This window comes from Bicyclus anynana, chromosome 4 (assembly GCF_947172395.1).
Source record: "Bicyclus anynana chromosome 4, ilBicAnyn1.1, whole genome shotgun sequence".
NCBI classification, from domain to species: Eukaryota; Metazoa; Arthropoda; class Insecta; order Lepidoptera; family Nymphalidae; genus Bicyclus; species Bicyclus anynana.
The window spans coordinates 8,597,606-8,613,455 of record NC_069086.1 but is presented as its reverse complement, the minus strand read 5'-3'; the positions used below and the strand labels follow the sequence as shown (position 1 = coordinate 8,613,455).

At 41.6% G+C, this 15,850-nt stretch overlaps 1 protein-coding gene across 2 annotated transcripts in view; it reads left to right on the top strand.

Annotated features, from left to right (window-relative positions):
* LOC112045656 (filamin-A) overlaps positions 1-15,850 on the top strand; it is a 135,599-nt gene that overhangs the window by 116,773 nt on the left and 2,976 nt on the right. For both annotated transcript variants that reach the window (XM_052881380.1, XM_052881381.1), the window contains exons 34-53: positions 129-221; positions 730-874; positions 1,345-1,430; positions 1,669-1,861; positions 2,691-2,912; positions 4,047-4,210; positions 5,223-5,373; positions 6,270-6,518; positions 7,310-7,530; positions 8,278-8,485; positions 9,026-9,154; positions 9,556-9,720; positions 10,247-10,404; positions 10,678-10,857; positions 11,387-11,531; positions 12,333-12,548; positions 13,243-13,416; positions 14,012-14,187; positions 14,727-14,888; positions 15,560-15,739. In XM_052881380.1, coding sequence (XP_052737340.1) covers positions 129-221; positions 730-874; positions 1,345-1,430; positions 1,669-1,861; positions 2,691-2,912; positions 4,047-4,210; positions 5,223-5,373; positions 6,270-6,518; positions 7,310-7,530; positions 8,278-8,485; positions 9,026-9,154; positions 9,556-9,720; positions 10,247-10,404; positions 10,678-10,857; positions 11,387-11,531; positions 12,333-12,548; positions 13,243-13,416; positions 14,012-14,187; positions 14,727-14,888; positions 15,560-15,739 — 3,417 coding nt within the window. The remainder of the gene's footprint in view (positions 1-128; positions 222-729; positions 875-1,344; positions 1,431-1,668; positions 1,862-2,690; positions 2,913-4,046; positions 4,211-5,222; positions 5,374-6,269; positions 6,519-7,309; positions 7,531-8,277; positions 8,486-9,025; positions 9,155-9,555; positions 9,721-10,246; positions 10,405-10,677; positions 10,858-11,386; positions 11,532-12,332; positions 12,549-13,242; positions 13,417-14,011; positions 14,188-14,726; positions 14,889-15,559; positions 15,740-15,850) is intronic.

Below are 15,850 nucleotides of genomic sequence, written 5' to 3'. Positions count from 1 at the left end.
TTTATGGGTAGAACAGTAGAACTTGTACCTCTTCCAAGCCTACCTTCATATTAGACTGCATCGTCACTCATCAGGTGTGTTCGCAGTCTAACTTATTATAGAATAAAAAAAATATATTATCATCACAGGTATCGGCTGAAGAGACAGTGGGTGAAAATGAACCAAGCAAAAGATACACGATTTCCTTCGTTCCGGTAGATGTAGGAGATCACAGCATTGAGGTAAGTTCAATGAAAAATAGCAACACTATTTTACAGTTCTTTATCTAAAATCTGAATGCGATTTTATTTAATAATATTAAAACTAATAACTAAATTTTCTATTATTAAATTTTTTTTAATAAATGAAAATATCTTTATTGCTACATTATGCCACACATCACAATTATTTAATAATCACGTGTTTCAAACGGTGAAGGAAAACATCGTGATTAAACCTACATACCAGAGAATTTTCTCAATTCTCTGCGTGTGTGAAGTCTGCCAATCCGCATTGGGCCAGCGTGGTGTACTATTGGCCTAACCCCTCTCATCCTGAGAGTAGACTCGAGCTCAGCAGTGAGCCGAATATGGGTTGATAATGATTAATTAATGTGCGATATGTGGCATAACCTAGAAAAAGGACCCAGCTCAGCATACTGCTATATGCTCTCAAAGAGCAAACAGCGCTGATTTTTCAACTAGGACCCCGTTCCAAGTGTAAATACAATAAAATTATACATTATTGTAGGTACGGGCTGGCGCAATGGGCGGCCACGTGGAAGGCAGCCCGTTCCTAGTGAAGGCGTACAGCGCGTCGCGTGTGTCGGTCACCGACATCTCGCCCGGCGTCGTCGGCAGGCCGGTGGCATTCACTATCAATGCGTCACATGCCGGTAACTATATTTTTTTAAAAGAAAATTTGCCATGTATTTTTTAATATGACGAAATATTCCTGTCCTTTCCAACTATTCAGAAAAGACTTTCTTATTAGTGAGGATCGAATCACGACTTCTCTTTTATGCGTTTGACCACTTTACCGTAGTGCTAATGAGGTTTCAACTTTCACTTAAGTCGTTTATTCTTCGTTTATGTATTAAAAACTACCTCATTGGTTCTCTGATTCACCTATTATTAAATCCTTAAGACAATCCAGGATCGGACTACAGAAATATTGGGGTTTTATTTCTTTCTGTAGGTGTCTCTTTTGTCTCATTGCAACAAACGAGAGGGAGATATTTTTGATCGACAGTGGACTTTTTCTGTACACGTTATGTGTTGACGCATACTAGGCATACTGATAATCTTCAGAATTGTTTTATTAAGGTTTAAATATTGTTAGAATAACTTGGAATTTTGCTTTCAGGCGCTGGGAACTTGGAAATCATTGTGGCTGTAAACGGCAGAAATGTACCTAACTACGTACAAAGTGAAGGGAATGCTCGATTTAAGGTATTTTCATTGTATTTTGGAGTTCGATTTTACATCATTCTATTTTAGTCTTTAAGAACGTTTTATTAACTTCCTGTTGTGAAACTATAGATTTCATAAGATATGTTATATTGAATTCCTAAACATTTTCCAACTTTAAACAACAATTTCCCATAATTATATTTTTTAATTAAAGTAAGATTTTCGACCTAAAATCCAGAATGTTTCCTCGTCTCTAACCCTACTTTTCCAACGTCAGGTTAACTTCAAGCCAACGGAGGCGGCCCCCCACACGCTGTCAGTGCGGTTTAACGGTCACGCGGTGCCGGGCTCGCCCTTCACGTGCATAGTGTCGGCGCCGGCGGCGGCGGCGGATGCGCGCGCTGCGGGGCCCGGCCTCAGCTCGGCGCCCAGGGGAGAGCCGGCAGAAATACACCTCACTGGCTTCCATAGTAAGTTCCCCGTCGTCAGATAACGAAGGCGGCCCCCAAACGCTGTAGATGCGGTTCAATAGGCACGCGGTGCTGGGTTCGCCCTTCACGTGCATAATGTCGTATTAAACGGCCCACCTAGTGTGGGTCGACCAACACTGCGCTTGTATTAAAAACAAGTTTTGTATATAATTGGCTTACTACTATAATAAAGTTTATTAGAATTTTCAAAACATTATCCTCAGAAGATAACTATGACTCTAGCTATATCATCGATTCTATAAACGCTATCGTTTCGAAAACGTAAAAAATGCATGTGAATGACATTGTGCATGTGGCGAATGTCATCAGTATTAGTTTAAGAAGTGCTACCGTTTGTAGAAAGCTAATTGATATGTAGCTAGAGGCCTAAAAATCTGTGAGGCAACGCTACCCAGATCCAATAATACAAGACCGATATTTTCAACTTATCTACCCACACAGATCCATTAAACCAAGACCAATATTATCCATTCCACCGACATAGTAATGATAACATGTCTTTCGCTTGACACAAAATACATCGTTGACGCATGTTAGGCCCACAGGAGGTTCGACTCGACAATTTTCAATGGCTAAGATAAGTAGCTGACGCCGTGCGGTTTCACTCGCGTGGTACCCGTTTCCGTAGGAATATGTGGATAATATATATAGCTTAATAGCCTTCCTCTATAAATGGGCTATAATATACTGAAAGAATTTATCAAATCGGATCAGTAGTTCCTGAGATTAGCGTGTTCAATCAAACAAACGAACTCTTCAGCTTTGTAATTTTAGTATAGATATTGTTGTAAATCTACATCTGTTATAGCGGGAGACCCCACAATATTCGTCACCGGGCCGGGCGGCAGCAGCGTGCGCGCGCGCGTCACTCCGACGGGCGACGGCCGGTACACCGGCTCGTACACGCCCGACGCGGTGGGCCGGCACAGCGTGCAGGTGCAGTGCGCTGGTCGACCCGTGCCGGGCTCACCCTTCACGTGCAACGTGTATGATGTGCGGCGGGTCAGAGTCACGGGACTTGGAGCTGGAGGTAAGGGTTTTATAATATGGATGACTAGGTTTGAATATATTGATTTTTATGATACATTCGGGTAAATAAGGTTAATGTTAACTAATTTATACATAAAAAGCAAAGATTGACTGGCAGCGCAATCTGACCCTTTAAATCCCTGTAGCTCCGAAAGTAATGATCGCAGATACCCTATTACTTTAACAAAATTGCTTTACTATTAGCATACTCCAAATTTATATACAAATTAATAAACTGTCATCATCCTTATTGGAGGAAACAAATGCATACACTGATAGCGAACAGCGATTACTAGGGAATAAAAATTCTTAGTGTAGAACCGGAATAAAGTACATCCCATGTGTACAATGTAACAGTTAAATTATATAATAATAATGATGGCCTTTATTCATACACAGCAAAAGCCTAACTTTGGCAAAGGCCTCCCCTATTTAATTCCATTCAGGCAGCGCAGGATTAACCATAGCGAATTTTCTACAGGCCCCTCTCCCAAGGCGGCCGCGCCCGAGATATTAAGAACAAATGGGAATATTGTTTTTTTCGATCATTCTCTTGAAAACTTGGAGACTTTTCCTCTGAATCCGTTTTTATAATTACAAAATATTCATATTTGCTACGAATATTTTGTAATTTCAAAAACGGATTCAGAGAAAATTTACTCAGACATACGGACATGCGAAAGATAACAAATTGGTATTTGTTTCTTTTTTCTAACCTAAAAAGGACCCCAGTTTACATTTGCTACAGGCCCCGCACCAGCTTAATCTGGCCGGTTCAACGCCTTCCTTCTTTTTTAAAATTGTAAATATTGTTAAATCATATAACAGCTATTAATTAAGCAACACTCACAAATGTTTATAATTTCACTATCCATACTTCGCGTGGTGACGATTTAAATGAAATTTTCGACATTACCGACATTTTATCATAGGCAGACAAATATAATACGGTTAATATAATACGGTTTCGCTAGTACCTGGTGGTAACAATATTTTAATAATTCAGAGACAAAACCCAAAATTGAAGGCTGCGCTAAAATAATTTAGCAGCTTTTACTAATTAAAAAATATAAAACGATACAACATCGTGTCAATTTACTTTAGTCAAAATATAATTGTACTCTTTTATTTCTAGAACTCGAAGGCACCCTAGAAGGCCTAAGTCTAGACGAGAGCGGGGACGAGGAGCGCGGCGTGGAAGTGGGCAAGCCGGTGACGTTTAGCGTGGATGCGGCGGGCGCTGGTGAGGGTACCCTCGAGCTGGTCGTGTCTACGCCTTCAACTACTGTCAAAGCCGAGGTGGGTCACTGTCATTACTTCGAAAATGTAAGAACTGCTTTGCTTATAACACCAGCGGACTCCTAAGACTTTGCCCGGATTACCGGGTTCGTCCATAGACCTCCTTTAATCCTGTCGTAAAATTCGTTCTTGGTGGACATCTAACTATAGATTACCTCCCAGCCAAATTTCATCTACAAACGTCAAGCGGTTTTCGATGTCTTGTGATGAGTGACTTTTCGTTTCTATACGCATAAACGCATAAGATCATTATCTACCCATATTCGGCTCACTGCTGAGCTCGAGTCTCCAGAATAGGAGAGGTTAGGCCAACAGTCCACCACACTGGCCAAATACGGATTAGCAGACTTCACACGCGAAGGGGAATTAAGAAAATTCTCTGGTATGCAGGTTTCCTCACGATGTTATTCCGTTTGAGACACGTGATATTTCTTAAAATGCACACAAATGAAAAGTTGGAGGTGCATGCCCCGGTCCGGATTCGGATCCACACCCTCCGGAATCGGAGGCAGAGGTCATATCCACTGGGCTGAAATCAAATGCAATACTCGTTTTGACGAAGTCCTGAAGTTAGCCGAGTACTGTAACCGAAGTTCGAAGCGAGTAATTACACATTTTGCATGCTATCAGTGGCACAGAACATCATAACATAACTTCATCTAGAAAAGCTACTGTTACCGAGGAATCGGGAATCTTCTAAACAAGCAACACAACGTTTGTAAAACTTTCGGTTGTCTGTAAAGTCAGATTACTGACGATAGTTGAACGTGACAACGTCATAAGAAAATACTGATGGAATGATTGCATTTTGTTTGGCAGAAAATGTTCGTTTTTCTAAAATACTGTTTATTAATCTTCATAGACCAGAATATACTTTATTTCTTCTAAAAATGTTGGCAGCCCTAGAGCGAGAGAACGACGCACGACGTCACCTTTTTTCGAGTGTGCGGCCGGCTTCATCGAATTATAAGACGTTGTCACGTCAAAAAAATATTAAAAAATTTACTCTCAGGTGGTAGCCGTGGCCCGAGGTCTGTACGACGTGACGTTCGTGCCGGTGTCGCGCGAGCCGCACCGCGTGTCTGTCACTTTCAACGAGCAGCCCGTGCCCGGCAGCCCCTTCGTGTGTCGAGTCAGCGAACCGCACACATACGTACAAATAGGTAAATTATACGGCAAAACAAATAAAAGTCTTCTTCTAAAAGTTTTTGACGACCTCCATAGCACAGTGGTGTGCGCGGTGGATTTACAAGACGGAGGTCCAGGGTCTTAATTAGTCCAGGTCTGGTTGGGAGGCTTCAGCCGTGGCTAGTTCCCCTACCGGCAAAGACGTACCAAGCGATTTCGTGTAAAAACCAAAAGAGTTGTGGATTTTCACCTAACTCCTAACTAGTAGCCCGTTTCCATCTTAGATTGCATCATTACTTACCATCAAGTAAGATTGTGGTTAAGGGCTAACTTGTAAAGAATAAAAAAGTCTAAAGTCTCCTTCGCTAACTATGAGCCTTTTAAGAAGGCTCAAAGTCACTCAGCAGGCGATGTAGTAAGCTATGCACGGAGTATCTGCGTGATCGATTCAGGAATAAGCAGATCTGCAGAAGAACTAAAGTTACCGAGGTGATGTAGCAATACTTCGAGTTACGCTTCTGCACTTTCCGGTACAGGGTGGTCTAGCTATTCTAGCATTTTGGGCCCCAAGTCAATCGGCTCTTTGAAGTAGCTAGTAAGCTTGGTAACTGCTTGGGTGTCCAGCGGTTGATGTGATGATGAAACTATACGTTGGACAGTGGAGTAAGTAGTCCGCAGTTGCGTTACTATCATGCGTTGCGTTGCGTTCATCCTCGAACGAAAAACCGCGAGACCTTACCTGCACGTTAAACCTTATTAGTGGGATTTGAGACCCAAATTTGAACTAAACTGGGACTGGTAAAAACTTGTCGTTACTCTTAATCACAAGACAGATAATATGTTAAAGAGCAAGATGAGAATGATGAAAGTCTTAAATTTAAAAAATGCTATACTGTTCTTCAAGATGTGTTTTTTCAACGTTCAAACACAGGTGGAGTAGCAGCTATAGAAGTGGATGAAAGTCTATCAGACGTGGAAGTCCTATCACCTACCGGCAGTCGTATATCGGAAGCCAACCTGGAAGATACTGGACTTCTGACATTCCCCGCCAACCGAGTTGGTCGCTACCTGGTGAAGAGTCCTAGGGGTCCTATCGCTGAGGTAGAAGCACTCGATGCTGCGGCTGTCAAGGTCCTGTCCATTGGAGACGCGGTAGCGCACCGGCCTGCTATACTTACTGGTAAGTTGTCTTAATATCAATCATTAACAACCCAAATTCGGCTCACTGTTGACCACGAGTCTTCTTTCAGAATGGGAGAGGTTAGGCCTTAGTCCATTCTCCTCTCAGAATCTCCTCTCACAAGGGTTAGGCCTCAGTCCATCACGCTAGTCCGTTGCGACGACTTTACAATCACGATTGGAAGACTTTACACACGTAGAGAATTGAGAAAATCATCAGTTTTGCAGGTTTCCTCACGATGTTTTTCCTTCACCGTTTGAGACACGTGATATTTAATTTCTTAAAGCACATAACTGAAAAGTTGGAGGTGCATGCCTTGGACTGGATTCGAACTTCGAGAAATGTATTAAATTTTAGTAATATTTCGACAATATTCATCAACATAATTTCAATATATTTCTATAACGTACTTCAAATTGCCTTGTGTGAAAAATAAATCAAGATGTCATTGAACAATAGAGTTAGTCAATTTACTTTAATAAATTGTTAAGTTCACCTATGTGCGTGTGTCATGTTCATAATGGAGAATATTACAGTATTAGTTGCTACATTTTACGTTATAGTATTTTGATATCGTTATAATATAAAAATCTAATCGATTACAAATACAATAACATCATACACTTTATTGCTAACTAAGACAAATTTTTAACGGGGTTATATATAGTACGAGTACGCACTGCTTCTGAGCGATCATCTCCTAAAAAGGCGATGATTCGACGAAAATTGCGTTCAAGGAACGTCAGTGATTATAACACCCAACTTTATGTGTGTTTGTTTGTTTCCTACAGTAAGTACGGCAGGAGCAGGCGCCGGTAGACTATCAGCTCGCGTGTGGTGCGGAGGAACAGCCGTGGCGCATTCAGTGCGCAGACGAGGCGGAGCTAGGATGGAGCTCGTGTGGCATCCCTCGCGCGCAGCCACGCACCGACTGGCGTTGTTGTGGAGCGGAGTTCCCATATCAAAGGAGCCTTTGATTGTTGATGTTCTACCCGCGCATCATGGTCAAGAGGTTGGTATTACCTATTCATTGTCTGCAGTACTGTATTATCCGTTAATACACCCGAGTTACCAAATTGGTAACATAATAAGTAAGTAAGAGAAACGTTATTGTGCATGTGCAGTGCGCGACGCGCGTTAAGAGTTCAGAAAACTCCGGGGCACTGTAGTGTGAGTACGTCATCGCCGCCGCGTTCTGTGTATCGACAAAAAGCGGCGCTCGCGGGGGCCATTTAAAAGCGTTTGTAAAATCGGCTGAATGCTTAAGCAGTTAAGGGTAACAGAGTTTAATGTTTCTTATAAATAGCGTATATTTAAGAAAATAATAGATGCGCATCTTTTAGACACGCACGTTTAATCTTACGCCAGATCTACTGTCTTTGTTACTCTAAAAACTAAGCGCTGTTTCCTGATTCCTATAAGTGGTAATCTTTAAGAAAATAGTGCCACATCTGTAGTTACTTTCAGAGGTTGTGCTCAATCAGTTTATAATGTGCGCTAAACTTTTAAAAGACGTAATGTGCCGACTTGCCCCGTATGTTATAGTCCCACTAGGATATGCTTTAATTTTTTTTAGAGTGCGCAGCAATACGCCTTGCGTTCAGAGTGGGCTAGAAATTTGACTCATACTGAACAACGAGTATCTTTTAGTAAATCTTTAAACTATTTCTTCCTTATTAAACAGTGTTATCACTAAATATTTTATATTCCATTCTCATCTCTATTTCGTGCGGTTAAGTAGCTTGACTCTTCTTTTCAGGTATCAGCATCAGGGTTAGGTCTTTACCAGGCTCAAGTGGGCAAGGTTGCATCATTCAGTATAGACACCCTGGGTCGACCAGCCAGAGAGTTTGACGTGGTCGTGTCTGGGCCAGGAAGTAGAGCGTTGCCCGTCAGGTGTTACCAGACCAAGTCTGGGTTACTGCAAGCAGAGTTTGCCATCAATGAAATTGGACAAAGCACTATAGGTAAACTTTGTTTTACTAAAAAATGTTTATATTTCGAATCTCTGAATTATTTATTAGTGACTTAAACTTGTAAAAACATATTGAAAATCTTTGGAAAACCAATCACTGTGATACATAGAATATGTAGAAGTTAGTTACATTTTTCTAATAATACAGATGTTTTTGAGAGCCGCGATAGCCCAGTTTATTTTCCGATTCCGGAGGATGTGGGTTCGAATCTGGCCTTGGGCACCGCACCGCCGCACCTCCAACTTTTCAGTTGTGTGCATTTTAAGAATTTAAATATCACGTGTCCCAAACGGTGAAGGTAAAACATCGTGAGGAAACCTGCATACCAGAGAATTTTCTTAATTCTCTGCGTGTGTGTAGTCGGCCAATCCGCATTAAGCCAGCGTGATGGACTATTGGCCTAATCCCTCTCATTCTGACAGGAGACTTGAGCACTGCAGTGAGCCGAATATGGGTTGATCATAATAATAATCAAAAAGGATGTTTATATTTATATTCATTGTTCTATAATATATTTTTTTACTTTTACAGAAGTACTACATCTCTCCAAACCCGTTACTGGAAGTCCATTTACTTGCGAATCGTTTGACCCCCACAAAGTCATATTATCAGGCTTACCGACAGGGAATATTATTGCACAAACTCCCATCAATTTCACAGGTAAATAACTATTTCTAAGTTTCATCATAAAGTTCGTCTGGTCGTAGAATCTCAAAAGTACAGAAATGGTCTACAATAAATATTATCCTATTTTGTTACATATTTCATTGATGTTTATTTACAAATTAACTGGATCATAACAACACATCGATACATTCACTACAGATGCAAAATAATATGTTGTAAAGACAAAAGTAAATTTAAATGTATTAATGCGAAAGGTCTTGAAAACAATTTGACGTACAAAGATGAAATTTGGCAGTGAGGTAGTTTAAAGTAGACATCTGCAAAGAACGGATTTTGCAAGAGGGTCTTTAGCGGGAAGAAGTCGCGGGCGTTCGCTAGTAGTTTAATTTAATAAATTAAAATCAGTTAAACGAATTATAACCATTTTATTGTAGTTGATACCAAAGACGCGGGTCTTGGGGAATTGGAAGTGGTCTGTGAAGCGATGGGTGACAGAAGAGTGCGACTACCCATCGATATAAGGGAGGATGGACACACGCACAAAATTCGGCTACGACCCTCGGTGCCTGCACACTACCGCATCTATATCACATATGGGGGTAAGTTTAAATTTACCTACAAATGTTATTTTTAAAACAATGTTTTTAATGTAACGTTTGTGCACAAATAATTAAACGCCTTGATTACCATTGTATGTAAAAAGCGTTAGCTTTTAGCGATGTCTGTATTACGTACTAGAAGAGACTACACTCGTCACTACTGTATTCCGTTCAACTGCGTCTTTGAGGGAGGGTCTCTGTATCAAGGAAAAGATTTCTCACAAAAGAAATGGTTGGATTAAAATAAAGTAAATATGACAGTGACTTAACCGTAGGATGTTGCCAATTTTTAGGCGCACAAAACACGGCAAAAATTATATTGCTTTTTAAGTTTAGTCATTTCTGAAGTGAAAACTCAATAGGCATACAGACACTTTTTTTTCTCCGGGAAGCACAAGATTAAGTGACATTGTAGTTTACCTTTTACTAATTTATGCTTACACACGTTAAGGCCCCGTATCATAGAAAAGCGCCGCGTAATTCTTTAGGCTACTAGAATATTTATGATATTTTTTATTCCAAACAGGTGCGCCAGTGGTTGGCAGCCCAGTGTCACTAGGCGTCCTTAGCGGCAAAGCAAGCAACGCTGCCAAGTGCTTGGGCACGGGACTGGCACACGCCCACGTGGGCAAGGAAGCCGCCTTCACTATACACTGTGTTGAGGATACCGCACCCACTGTTCAGGTACCTTCCACTTTGAGTAGCCTTATTTTCTTTTCCGCTTCGTTGATCCAGTAAGCCTATAAAGCCTAGGTAGGAAGATCGACCCTCCTTTAATAGGTATTATTTAATTTAATTAATCATTCGAATGTGGCATTATAGTCTATTAATTCATTCAAGAAAGATCCCATGGGATGCCAAAAATTCCCAAATTCACGCGACCGAAGAAGTCGAGGATTTAGTAGTAAATTATAAAACTAGAGTTAAAGAATATTTCTAATGAGCAAATGTTTGTAGGTTGAAAAGCTGACAGACCTCAAGGAAGAGACAACCGACTCAGGGCTCCTGGAGTGTCGGGTAGCGGCGGGCGCGCCACGGGAATGGCTCTGCGCATACATACCGCTTGTGGTGGGATTGTACGAGGTCCGGATATTCACCACTTCGGGACCTTTGCCTGGCAGCCCTTTCTCTGTTAAAGTGAGTATCAACATTTACATTCATTACATCACACAAATTATCAGCCGATGGACGTGCACGAACTTCGAACAGTGCGTGTGATTGGGGTCCCGAGGTGCTGGAATGGCGATCCCGCACCGGAAAGCGCAGTTTTAGTCGACCCCCCACTAGGTGGACCGAAGACATCAAGCGGGTTGCAGGTAGCCGCTGGATGCGGGCGGCTCGAGAATGTTTTGTTTGGAAGTCCATGGAAGAGGCCTATATCCAGCAGTGGACGTCCATCGGCTGATAATGATGATGATGACGATGGACGTACACTGCTGGACACAGGCGTCTTGTATTCCAAACAATCCTTGGACTTGCAAACTCTCGAGCCATACATTAATCTCGGACATCTTCTGTTTGCTTAAACTCACTATATAGTTATTAAGAAGTGTGTAAAATCGTCAGTTTTCAACAATAATGAAAGATCCACTATTGGTCCGTTAGAAAAGAGACGTAATTCACAGTGCAAACAACAACTTCATTAATCTACCATTTTTTGTTGTAGGTAATAGACACATCAGCCATATTACCTGTAGGTGGATGGGGAACAGACAACTCTGGAAGAGTCCGTGCGCCATCCAAAATCATTTTGGACACTAGCAACGCTGGCCCCGGCACGCTCGAGTGCTTGTTAGCGGGGAGGCATCAACGTGAGTACTTATATTTAGTTAACTGAACTGAACACTGAACAAATTTTTGATTATATCCTTTCTTAATCTATGAAACACAAATTTAACATGTCTTAAAGGAACTCCTAACCTTACACCCGGTTCACAAGTGCCGGACTCTCTCTCTCTCTTTTCTCTTAAACTGTGACTCAGCAATCTGTCATACGATATGGAGCCGTTCGTCTGTTAGATTATATGTGTCATCAGAGAGATCCTTTAACAGCTCTCCTATTATGCTGTATTCTAGCTTTTTTGGCTAATTTCTTTAGATTTAGAGAAACATGATGACTAATGTAAAATGCTAGTGTAATGTTATATTATTACCTAATTGGTCTAGTAGGATAGTATTTAAATCAATATATGACCTCACGAGGCTTCATTAGAATCCTTGGACTTTTAAGTATTGGTATTTCCTGTTTTCCAAAAAAATCTCAGTAGCAGCCTGGTATTGGTAAATGAGTGGTTTTACACCGACATGCCTCATAAGCATGTAAGCATGTAGTAATCAAATCTCGGTGATGTTACTAGAGACAAATATTTACCATTCAAAGACAAACATGGATGATCAAGACAAAAATGGGTGCTCTAAAAGCCCAAGTAGGTCTTTGAAGCTTATCCGTAACGATGTTTTATAACTTGTCACTGCTAGTTTTAATTCACCTCTATATCTCTCTAACACGATACTATAGAAAGAGAAAGATAAATTCGAAACTCGCATTTGCGAGTTATACAAAACATAGTTACAGAAGAGGCTGATAGTAATGATGACCTTTTTGTATCCAGGTGTAGAAACAGTTGCTGGCCGGGCCGTGGTGACTCTAACAGCGACGGAAGGCGTCAGTGGGGAGCAAGAGCTAGAGCTCACGTACAACGGGGCGATAGTGGCCGGGGCTCCGAGGAAGGCACTGGTCACGTCGGGGAACACTGCGGACAGGGTGACCTTAGCTGGCCGTGGTTTGGCGCATGCGGCGCCGCATACACCCGCAGTATTCACTATTGGTGAGTTTAAATTTAGATCAGAATGAAAAAATAATATATCTGTAATTTAAAAATTTAAAAAAATCGGCTGTAAACGCAAAACTGTGCTACACTAAAAAACGAGAAATAACAGTGTATGTGTTCTCTACTGACCTTTTTGAAGCAAGAGCCTTTCAAACAGAAAAGCAATTATAGAAATCGGTCCAGGTCGAATGCTTGGGGTCTGTACATAAAATGTTAAAGATTCTGACAAACTGAAAACATAATTCTTTCTTTTTTTTAAGTCAGTTTAAATACTTGATTGACTTTGCTTTAAACGTATGCAAAAATATTCACCTACCTGCAAGCTCAAGATTTTGCATTATAGAAAAGCAATGATGATAATCAAGGTGAACTTAAATCTATTAAGAGTTCCAAATGTGTCAAGTTAGGCAAGACCATTCTCTGATATACGCAGCTCTGTTCACTGTCTGTCTGTCTTTTGACCATTATAGGATGTCTTAGGGTCGGTTAGCTGACATAACGTCACACTACTGACCAATCACAAGGTATAATATACCTTGTGATTGGTCAGTATTATGTGTTTGCACGATGCATGTTTAAGCAAATGTCTTGTGATTTGGTATTGTTCATGTGATTTGTAGATAGCGTAAGCTAATGTGCACGCAACCAATCAAATCCATCATATAAAAAAAATATAATTTGGTTATACCAGATGGTAGTGCAGCCGGTCCAGGGGCTCCGGAGGCATCATTGGCATCGCCTGAAGGGGATTTCATAGCTGTGTCCTTAACGGCCGCGGGGCCCGGCCTCTGGCGCGCCACATACACACCAAGGAGGGCCGGCGATCATCAGCTCCGAGTCACATGGGCTGGAAGACTTGTTAAAGGTTACTTGATATATAATTTTCACTTACAATAAATAATTATATATTCTAGCCATTATCAAATGGGTAGTAGTGATCCTTCCAAAATGAAAGTTTCTTTGAATTTTTTGCTAATTGTGTACTAGCTATAGGCTCTTAAGCTATTAGGAGATCGCAACAGCATCTGCGAAGGGTGTAGGCAACCGCAGATGCTCTCGCAGAGAGGAACCAGAGAGAGAGCTAGATGAAGAGGCGTGGGGCGAATGGCATCTACCTTTAAAATTTGACCTCGGCTTAGAGGGACGATTGGACTGATGGGATTTGGGAGCTTAGTGAATTCTGACGTCTCCGAGACCATGGTTGGAACTTACGTCTGAATCAAGTATTCGCTGGCGAAAGCTTGGAACTGAAAATTTTGAAGGTTGATTATGTAATTGTATAGCATAGTCTGTTGTTTTTATCATCAGGATCATAAAGGTTTAAAGGGCCGTTTTATGTGAACGGCTTTAGTGTCATCAACAAAAATAGTTGATTGGAATAAATGGCAGATTTTTCAATAAATAAATGAAATTTCTGGGTCTATGAAGGTCATTGTAACTCAATCGTCAATTGTCTTCAGGTTGTCCACTAACAGTCAAAGTAATGGCGGGGTCAGAGAGCGGCGATGCGTCTCGAGTGGTGTGCTCTGGCGCCGGATTGGCCGGCGGCGTGGTGGGCAGAGAAATACGATCCTGGATTGACACTAGACGAGCCGGACCCGGAGAACTGACCGCGCACTGTACTGGGCCTAATAAGGTAATACATTTTTAAATTCCAAATTAATGAGGGCTTTTCAATTGGTTTTATGCAATCACGGGTGACTATAGTTATTCATGACACTGTCATGTAACGAGGGCCATTGTAGCACGAGTGATTTTTGTGCAATGAGACAAAGCCGAATTGCTAAATAGACAGAATGCTATAATGGCTAATTACGTGCAGTAGCATACAATACTTTTCTACGACCATAATAAAAGAAATTAAAGAATTAACAAAACTTGGTAAATAATATATTATTGGCTCCTCGATTTTAAATCGGCGTGGCCTCAACTATTATATTTACTAGCAGACGCCGCGCGGTTTCACACGCGTGGTTCCCATTTCCGTAGGAATACGAGGTAAAATAAAGCCTGTAGCACTCTGGGATAGTGTAGCTTCCCAACAGTGAAAGAATTTTTTAAATCAGTTCAGAAGTTTTAGTGCCTTTCAATGTCCAAAATCCAAACAAACAAACAATCAATATCCTCTTTAGAATATTAGTAAATATTTATTTAACACTGATGAATGTCGTACAGGTGGCGTACTGCGAGCTGTACGAGCACGGCGACGGCACGTTCACGCTCAACGTAAAGCCGGCGGAGGCGGGACGCCACGTGCTCAGCGTGCAGTTCGCGGGCGAGCACGTGCCCGGCTCGCCCTTCGTGCTCAAGGTCGCCGGTGCGCCTGACCCCTCCAAAGTAAGTTTTTGTATACCCTCTCCATCCTCAACAGTGAACACTGTATATGGGTTAGGAAGCGACGTCGCATTAAATAGTGACAAATAACAACTTACGTAGACACAAACATCGAGGCAAGTCCACAAACTCCAAGTCACTCAGCGTGCTATGGAGAGAGCTATGCTTGGAATCTCTTTGAGGGATAAAATGCGAAGTGCTTCGCCAAAATTAACGTAACCGACATAGCTCTCAAGGTAAAATTTTTGTTGGAGTCCCCCCTCCCAATAGATGGAGCGACGACCATGCAGCAGTGGATGCATAATGTCTGATGATAATGAATATCTTGCGATTATGTATAGAGAAGCAACGTTTGACTATCATACTACTAAAACTGACGTGTTTGACCACTAACAATTTCATACAATCGGTAGAAAGTTTCTTTTGACATTTGTGACGTCACAGCGCGCTAAAAGGCCGGTGTTTCAAATGTTTAAAATATGTCCGATATTTTAAATTGGATTTCACTTTTTTCTATCATAGTTCTTCTATGTAAAAATGGATTGAAATACTTGGAAAAAATACATGCATACAATTCCGAAATTTCGGTGAACCTACACACAGCTGAACACAGAACCTCCATTTTTTGAATTCGGTTATAAAGGTAAAGGTAAATATCTGTCTATCTCCATCAGGTGAGGGTATACGGTCCAGGGGTGGAGCCAGGAGTGCTAGCCACCTTCCAGTCGCGGTTCCTATGTGACACGCGCGGTGCTGGCGCCGGTCAGCTCACAGTGCGCGTCCGCGGACCCAAGGGCGCCTTCAGGGTAGAGATGCAACGCGAGAACCAGAAGGACCGCACCATACTGTGCAAGGTAAGGCTTCATCAGTAATGGTCTTCATAGACCATGTGATGGACAGACGTATAGCTGAATGTCCTACTCCATAGTTGTCTACCATAGTATGCTCATGATCCTACTCCATAG